Raw genomic sequence first — 9318 nt, 5'->3', positions numbered from 1 at the left:
AGCAAATATTCTGTCGTATTACATTAGTTCAGTTTTGAAGTCCTGCAACTTGCCCTAAGATACAAATATGAGAGCTGAGTTTATAAAACTTGTTCCATCTCCTTGTTGCCTATGGCTTTTCAGATTTTTACAGCCCAGGTTCCATAATTCTGCTTTATTAGAAATGTGCACAAATGAGTGACTCAAAGATGCAAAAATGTTGCTTTGCTCTAATAATCACCGAAGGATGGAACAGATAATTTCTTACGTGTCCAAAAAATCTTGTCAATTTTATTCCATCTCTTTGGGTTGTCTGCAATTTCATTGTCTTTAGCTCTCTACCTTGCTTTAGAGCTAAACTAATCAGCTGATCAACAGAAAGTAGCAATAGTTTTAAACCTGATGGGGTAAAACTCAAGGGGCAGATTCCCCTCAGCAGCTAGCTGAATGCTAGAGCAGCAAGTGGACGGAGCAACCCGCCTCAAATTGGTCGACGAACCGTTTAACATCACCAACCTGAAAAACTAAGACGCTCAGCGCTCTTCCCGCCTTAAAACGCAACCATTGGCTGGCGATGACATCACCACATTGGGATTATGAAACCACGACCGCTCCAGTTTGAGCGAGTACAAGCCGGAAGTTGCAAGCAACGCCCTTCAGCAACTGATCTGGAAGTGCAGACGCGGAAGTTCGCGAGGGAGAGCGACAGCGAGGATGGCTGCGGAGAGTTATCCGAGGTCGTCCATTGAGGACGATTTCAATTATGGCACTAATGTCGCGACAGCTAGCGTACACATCCGCTTAGGTAAAGAGTCCTGGTCAGCCCTCTCTCACCCCCCCCTCCCGCCTTTTCCATTCCGAAGTCGTTCGCCATTTCCCAATGAAGCTTCCTCTTCTCCCGTTTAACTCGAAATCTTCCTTCCTTGTCTTCGAAGACGAAATTATTGCCGTTTATAAACAGCCTGCGCTCTAAGCTCCATTGCCTGTTGTGCTTGCTTTAGGGCCCTGACACCACGCTCAAGTGGCAGTGGTCGTCGGAAACTGGCACTCGTGGATCTTGCCAGGCCGGTGCCCTGGCCTTTTCCCCCAGAAGGAATGCAGTCCCAGAATGCGAGGGCATGTCGTGGGAGGGCCGGAAGACTCGATGATAGTTTTTCCGATGGTACTTGTCAGAAAAATGATCCAGTGTTTTGGCTTCCGCCTTCCAGATGCTCCCCTTTACAGATGAAACATGGATCATAATTTGGCAAAGGTAGAACAAATCAGAGAATTACGTTCTACAAAGAGCATCTTGCTATGGGAAGTTGTGTGGTGTGGGCAACATTGCAGGGGTGTTAAATCCATTTTTAATAGAGCAATAGTTGTGATCTGTACCATCTTAGATCAAGAATTCTACATGTATGGCTCTGAGGGGATTTTATACTCACTGCAATATATTAGTTTTTGGATGAGAAACAATTGAAAGGTCATAGTAATTTGACTGAATCCCCTGTTTATTCAATGTTTTATTGCAATGGATACCATTAAAAAGCTAAAGATTGGATGAAGTGTAAAAATAAGAATAAAAAGTATAGGTATTTCAGCATAAGTCTTGAAAATAAACAATAATGAACTATGCTTATTTTTCTGTATTTTAGCTTTTCTGCGCAAAGTCTATAGCATACTTTCAGTCCAGATTTTTTTGACAACTGTGACTTCTGCCACTTTTCTCTATTCCACAACAATTCGGACATTTGTACATGAAAGGTAGGATCTACAGTGAGTGAATCGGGTTAAATTTGCTTCATTTTTTTATTACAAAATAAATATGGACCCAATGTTCTTTCATATTTTATGATTCTGCAAGGTAGTCTAGAGCTGTTTCTCAGCCTTGGCCATTTTAAAGTGTGGAGTTGAGATCCAAGATTCTCCAACAAAAATCTTAAAAGATGCAAAGGTTGAAAACGCTGTTGTAGGGAATTGTTTGGAGAAACATCATGTTCACTGAACTGGAGTGGGTGGGGGAGGATAGGAAACAGAAGATATTTGTCCCATCTGAATAGAGTTCCTGGGTGAACTTATTTATTTCTTGTAAGTAAATTACTCCATTTGCTTGGGAAAGAAAATAGGGATTTCACTATTTGTGAGTGTGAAAATTTGCTTCTAAAGCCTAATATTAGTTAGCCATGTAAGCAAAAATTAGGTTTTGCTCCTACGAATAGAAGAGAATAGAATAGAATAGAATACAGAGCTGGAGGGGACCTTGAAGGTCTTCTAGTCCAACACCTGTTTAGGCAGAAAACCCTACACAACTTCAGACAAATTGTTATCCAACATCTTAAAAAACGCCAGCATTGCAGCATTCACAACTTCTGGAGGCAAGCTGTTCCATGGATTAATTGTTCTCATTGTCAAGAAATTTCTCCTTAGTTCTAAGTTGCTTCTCTTCTTGATTAGTTTCCCCCCATTGCTTCTTGTTCTACCCTCAGGTGCTTTGGAGAATAGTTTGACTCCTTTTTCTATATACCCAGTTCTGCAACCATTCTCTATATGTTTAAGCCTCCAGACCAATGTTCCCTCTAATTTTTTTCCGGTGTGGGCGGAAAGATATAGTTTCTGAGCGGCAGTCCCTTCGGGACTGAGCAGCATAAAAGTATAAATAAATAAATAGGGAAAAAAATCCCCTTCTTTTTTATTAAAAGAAATTAATAATAAAACAAAACCAAAATCTATTACTATTAAAACTAAAACAACCAGCAAATCCAAAAACACAACTATTAATAAATCCATGCTTTAAAATCTTCATTTCTTAAATATTTATCATAGTATTATAGTAATCTAGTAATATAGTGTTCCCTTGCTTTTCGTGGGGGTTGCGTTCCGAGACCGCCCCGCGAAAGTCAAATTTCCGCGAAGTAGAGATGTGGAAGTAATTACACTATTTTTGGCTATGAATAGTATCACAAACCTTTCCTTAACACTTTAAACCCCTAAATTGCAATTTTCCACTCCCTTTGCAACCATTCAGATTATTACTCACCATGTTTATTTATTAAAGTTTATTAAAAAAAAATTATTAAAGGCAGATGAAAGTTTGGCGATGATATATGACGTCATCGGGTGGGAAAAAACCATGGTATAGGGGAAAAAAACTGCGAAGTATTTTTTTATTAATATTTTTGAAAAACTGTGGTATAGACTTTTCGCGAAGTTTGAACCTGCGAAAATCGAGGGAACACTGTACTATGAACATCTACCTGAACACCAATGCATCAATTGATATACAGTGATCCCCCGGTTATTGCGTTCCCGATCATTGCGAATGGGCTAATTTGCGATTTTGCAACCCGGAAGTAAAAACACCATCTGTGCATGCGCGCCCTTTTTTCTATGGGCACGCATGCGTAGATGGCGCCGGGCAGATCAGCTGCTGGGCGGCTTCCCTAGGTCTTCCCCCACTTGCTGGGGGAGGGCGAGCGGCGGGCATCAGCAAGGAGTTTCCCCACCGCCCACGCAAACTCCTCGCTGCCGCCCGCCATTCGCCCCGCCCACACCGTTCATTCTCGCCGCTTCCCAGCTGAGTCCTGAAGCGAATTCGCTTCAGGACTCAGCTGCAAAGCGGCGAGCGCGAGCGAACGGCTTGTCCGCCGCCCCGCTCGCGCATCGCCCGCCCACGCCGTTCATTCTCGCCGCTTCCCAGCTGAGTCCTGAAGCGAATTCGCTTCAGGACTCAGCTGGAAAGCGGCGAGCGCGAGCAAACGGCTTGTCCGCCGCCTGGTCGCGCATCGCCTGCCCACGCCGTTCATTCTCGCCGCTTCCCAGCTGAGTCCTGAAGCGAATTCGCTTCAGGACTCAGCTGGAAAGCGGCGAGAGCGAGCGCGAGCGAATGGCTTGTCCGCCGCGCGCTCGTGCATCGCCCGCCCACGCCGTTCATTCTCACCGCTTCCCAGCTGAGTCCTGAAGCGAATTCGCTTCAGGACTCAGCTGGAAAGCGGCGAGAGCAAGCGCGAGCGAACGGCTTCTCCGCCGCCCGCTCGCGCATCGCCTGCCCACGCCGTTCATTCTCTCCGCTTCCCAGCTGAGTCCTGAAGCGAATTCGCTTCAGGACTCAGCTGGGAAGCGCGAGCGAGCGGCGCCAGCGAACGGCTTGTCCGCCGCTTGCCTGCCCGCTAGCGAGGAGCCGAAGATTGGGGGCGGCGCGGCTGTTTTAAAACGTCGCCGCCGGCATGGGGGGCTTGCCAGCACCCCCCGGACCCCCAACCCGGGTTTGGGGGGCTGCTAGGAAGCCCCCCATGCCGGCGGCGACGTTTTAAAACAGCCGCGCGGCTTCCCAATGAGTCCCGAAGACAAACGCAAAAGTTCGCCTTTGACGTTTGTTTTCAGGACTCAGTTGGGAAGCCGCGCGGCTGTTTTAAAACGTCGCCGCCGGCAATGGGGGGCTTCCTAGCAGCCCCCCAAACCTGGTTGGGGGTCCGGGGGGTGCTAGCAAGCCCCCCATGCCGGCGGCGACGTTTTAAAACAGCCGCGCCGCCCCCAATCTTCGGCTCCTCGCTAGCGCTGCGGAAGTAAAAACACCATCTGCGCATGCGCAGATGGTGTTTTTACTTCCGCAGCGCTACTTCGCGAAAACCCGCTCGTTGCGGGGGGTCCTGGAACGGAACCCTCGCAATGATCGGGGGATCACTGTATTCCATATTTACATTTCTATAATTTCATTCAATATTTCCAAGCTCAATTAATTTTCAGGCATTTAGCATTTACTATTACTAACTTTCATCAATCTTCTACATTTGCAAGTATATTTTTATTTCATAATGCAAACTCATAAAACCATACAGTACATATCATAAACCCCTTATTTATCAATATGTATCTTCCATTAATTTTACCTGTAATTCAATATAGTTCTAAAATTCTAATCCAATTTTACAAATTAATACATCCTTTTCTCTCTCTCTCTCTTGCTTTCTTTCTCTTTCTCTCTTTCTCCCTCCCTTCCTCCTTTCTCTCTCTCCCTCCTCCTCTCTTCCTCCCCCCTTCTTCTCCCCTAAACTTATCGAGTTAAAATACCACCGAACAGTCTGGAGTAGAAAATGTGTCAATTTTAAACAGTAACTGCCAGTAAACGAACCCCATAAAAGCCCTTTTGCAGTCCAACATTCTTTTTAAAAGTGGGAGAAGGGGTTTGGGAGAAGAAAGTTAGCAGACGCTCTGCAGAGTCCTGTCTTCACTACGGGGTTATTGAAATGCGAGGGCAGCCCCGGACCTGCTAGGCAGCATTGGTGAAAGCAATGGGAGTCTCTAGAGGGCCCCGCAGGGCCGCCTGTGCTCCACATAGCCCCGGAACTGCCTGGAATAAGTACATTTCCCGTTTCAATGCAGAGGCAGCAAAGGCGGAGAGCGGCTGCAGAGGGAGCCTCAGGGCTGCAGATCCCTTCCTGGTCTGAGGGGAGGATGGAAGGAGGGCCAGCTGGGGGGAGCCCCTTTCCAGAGCCCCCCGCCTCCAAGACCCTGCTCCTGGCCCAGCGTCAGGGTGGGGAGGAGACTCGGCTGAACTTCAGTGGGCGGGCAATTATTATTTATTACTTTTATTATTTCTGTCACCTTCATTTCTGTTTTTCTCCCGCTTTCATCCCCCTTTTGCTTTCTCTCGGGCTGCAGGATTGGGGTGGGGGCTGATGGAGCGAGCCCCCTCGCGCTGATCAAGGCCGCCCCGCAGGCTTTCTCTAGCATCTGGATACAGAGCACCAAGGGACGCCTTTCCGCTTCCCCTCAGTTGCCGCCACGCATGTCTTGTCACTTGCCCGGCGGCGGGCGTTTCTCACCGGGTCCCTGCCGGCAGCGCACCCATTTTGGATGGCCGTGGTGACTAGCGCCCCCATCCAAACTGGGGGTGGAACCCTGTGAGAAATGCCCGCCGCCGGGCAAGTGACACTATGCTCCAGACCCCTAATCTTTGTTGCTCTTCTCTGTACTCTTTCTAGACTCTCAACATCCTTTTTGCATTGTGGCAACCAAAACTAAATGCAGTACAATGATCCCCCGGTTATTGCGTCCCCGACCATTGCGAACAGGGTAATTCGCGATTTTTCAACCCGGAAGTCAAAACACCATCTGCGCATGCGTGCCCTTTTTTCTATGGGCACGCATGCGTAGATGGCGCCCGGCAGATCAGCTGCTGGGCGGCTTCCCTGGGTCCTTCCCCCTCTTGCTGGCGGGGAGGGCGAGCAGCGGGCATCAGCAAGGAGTTTCCCCACCGCCCACGCAAACTCCTCGCTGCCGTCCGCCCTTCGCCCGCCCCACACCGTTCATTCTCGCCGCTTTGGAGCTGAGTCCTGAAGCGAATTCGCTTCAGGACTCAGCTCGAAAGCGGCCAGAGCGAGCGCGGACAAGCCGTTCGCTGGCGCTAGCTCTCGCCGCTTTGGAGCTGAGTCCTGAAGCGAATTCGCTTCAGGACTCAGCTCCAAAGCGGCGAGAGCGAGCGCGGACAAGCTGTTCGCTGGCGCTAGCTCTCGCCGCTTTGGAGCTGAGTCCTGAAGCGAATTCGCTTCAGGACTCAGCTCCAAAGCGGCGAGAGCGAGCGCAGACAAGCCGTTCGCTGGCGCTCGCTCTCGCCGCTTTGGAGCTGAGTCCTGAAGCGAATTCGCTTCAGGACTCAGCTCCAAAGCGGCGAGAGCGAGCGCGGACAAGCCGTTCGCTGGCGCTAGCTCTCGCCTGCCTGCCCGCTAGCGAGGAGCCGCCTGCCTGCCCACTAGCGAGGAGCCGAAGATTGGGGGCGGCGCGGCTGTTTTAAAACGTCGCCACCGGCATGGGGGGCTTGCCAGCACCCCCCGGACCCCCAACCCGGGTTTGGGGGGCTGCTAGGAAGCCCCCCATGCCGGCGGCGACGTTTTAAAACACCCGCACGACTTTCCAATGAGTCCCGAAGACAAACGTCAAACTTCCGCGTTTGTCTTCGGGACTCATTGGAAAGTCGCGCGGGGTGTTTTTAAAACGTCCCCGTCGATATGGGGGGCTTGCTAGCACACCCCCGAACCCCCAACCTGGGTTTGGGGGTGTGCTAGCGAGCCCCCCATGTCGGCGGGGACGTTTTAAAACACCCCGCGCGACTTTCCAATGAGTCCCGAAGACAACGCGTTTGTCTTCGGGACTCATTGGAAAGTCGCGCGGGGTGTTTTAAAATGTCCCCGCCGACATGGGGGGCTCGCTAGCACCCCCCCGAACCCCCAACCCGGGTTAGGGGGGTGCTAGCGAGCCCCCCATGTCGGCGGGGACGTTTTAAAACACCCGCGCCGCCCCCAATCTTCGGCTCCTCGCTAGCGCTGCGGAAGTAAAAACACCATCTGCACATGCGCAGATGGTGTTTTTACTTCCGCAGCGCTACTTCGCGAAAACCCGCTCGTTGCGGGGGGTCCTGGAACGGAACCCTCGCAACGAGCGGGGGATCACTGTATTCTGAGTGTGGCCTTACCAAGGCATTATAAAGTGATATTAACACTTCACATGATCTTGATTCTTTCCCTCTGTTTATGCAGCCTAAAACTGTGTTGGCTTTTTTGTCAGCTGTTACACACTGCTGTCTCATATTTAACTGCTCATTTTGTTTTTCTTGCCTAAATGTAGCCTTACAGCCGACTTCTTTTCTATTTTTCCAGTAAGTAGCATGTTACCCATTCAGTTGTGTCTCTGAATGAAGCAACTAATATAATCACCCAGTAACTAATATTCCAGTGCCAAAGAAGGGTAATGCCAAATGTTCAAACTACTGCACCATTGCACTCATTTCACATGGTAGCAAAATTATGCTCAAAATCCTACCAGCTAGGCTCCAGCAGTTTGTGAACCGAGAACTACCAGAAGTACAGGCAGGATTTCAAAGAGGCAAAGGAACTAGAGATCAAATTGCCAAAATATGCTGGATCATGGAGAAAGCTAGAGTGTTAATTAATTTAATTTAATTTAATTTATTAGATTTGTATGCCGCCCCTCTCCGAAGACTCAGGGCGACTCACAACAACAATAAAAAATAATATTATACTGCCACAAATCTAATATTAAAAAAAACTAAAAACCCTATCATAATTAAAAACCAAACAGCACATACATACCAAACATAAATTATAATAAGCCTGGGGGAAAGGTGTCTCAAATCCCCCATGCCTGGCGGTATAGGTGGGTCTTAAGTAGTTTATGGAAGATGAGGGTGGGAGCAGTTCTAATCTCCGGGGGGAGTTGATTCCAGAGGGCCAGGGCCGCCACAGAGAAGGCTCTTCCCCTGGGGCCCGCCAGACGACATTGTTTAGTTGACGGGAGCCGGAGAAGGCCAACTCTGTGGGACCTTATCGGCCGCTGGGATTCGTGCAGCAGCAGGCACCCCCCACTAACACCGACTGCGACCGACCAGAGAGGTAGGAGGAGAACCACTGGAGAACAGTTGCCTCCCACTCCCAGCCCCTCCAGTCGGCGCAGAAGAATACCATGGTCGATGGTATCGAAAGCTGCTGAGAGGTCAAGAAGCACCAGGACAGAGGACAAGGCCCTGTCCCGGGCCCGCCAGAGATCATCCATCAACGCGACCAAAGCAGTTTCCGTGCTGTAACCGGGCCTGAAACCCGACTGTTGAGGCCCTAGATAATCGGCTTCTTCCAAGGCCCGCTGGAGTTGGAGCGCCACGACCTTCTCAACAACCTTCCCCATAAAGGGAAGGTTGGAGACTGGACGGTGGTTATTAAGCACGGCTGGGTCCAGGGAAGGCTTCTTGAGAAGGGGGCGCACAGGTGCCTCCTTATAAGGAGCCGGAAAGGACCGTCTCCCCAAGGAGGCAGTGACAATCTCCTGGACCCAGCTCTGTGTCACCTCTCGACTGGCCGAAACCAAACAAGAGGGACATGGATCCAGTAAACATGTGGCAGAACTCACAGCTCCAATGGCCTTGTCCACTTCATCAAGTGTCACCAAGTCAAACTCCTCCCAGACAGATGGACAAAGACGTTTAGCCCCAGTCGCCTCGACTGATTCATTGTCAGCCGATACTGCTATGCAATTGGAGTTGAGTTCCTCTCGGATCCGAGCGACTTTATCAGCGAAAAAATGAGTTAAATTCCTCGGCACTGCCCTGCAAGGGTTCCCCAACTCCCCCCTGATTTAGAAGGGAGCGGGTCACCCTAAACAGAGCAGCCGGGCAGGATTCCGCTGATGCAATCAAGGCGGCATGGTACACGCATCTTGCCGCCTTGAGCGCCACTTTGTAAGTCTTAATAAAAGCTCTTACAAGTGTTCGATCGGATTCGGACTTACTCTTCCTCCATCGCTTCTCTAGACGTCTCTTCTGGCATTTCAACTCCCGGAGCTCCTCGTTGA

General features: G+C 49.9%; 1 protein-coding gene across 1 annotated transcript in view; it reads left to right on the top strand.

Annotated features, from left to right (window-relative positions):
* The first annotated feature begins 598 nt into the window (after window positions 1-598).
* The window catches only part of TMBIM4 (transmembrane BAX inhibitor motif containing 4), a 17902-nt gene continuing 9182 nt past the window's right edge, over window positions 599-9318 (top strand). The window contains 2 exon segments of the mRNA XM_070754950.1: window positions 599-784; window positions 1617-1725. Of these exon segments, the coding sequence (XP_070611051.1) occupies window positions 694-784; window positions 1617-1725 (200 nt within the window). The 5' untranslated portion in view covers window positions 599-693.

This window comes from Erythrolamprus reginae, chromosome 6 (genome assembly GCF_031021105.1).
Source record: "Erythrolamprus reginae isolate rEryReg1 chromosome 6, rEryReg1.hap1, whole genome shotgun sequence".
Lineage (NCBI taxonomy): Eukaryota > Metazoa > Chordata > Lepidosauria > Squamata > Dipsadidae > Erythrolamprus > Erythrolamprus reginae.
Note: the sequence above shows the minus strand (reverse complement) of the source record. Positions and strands in the feature narration are given on the sequence as shown.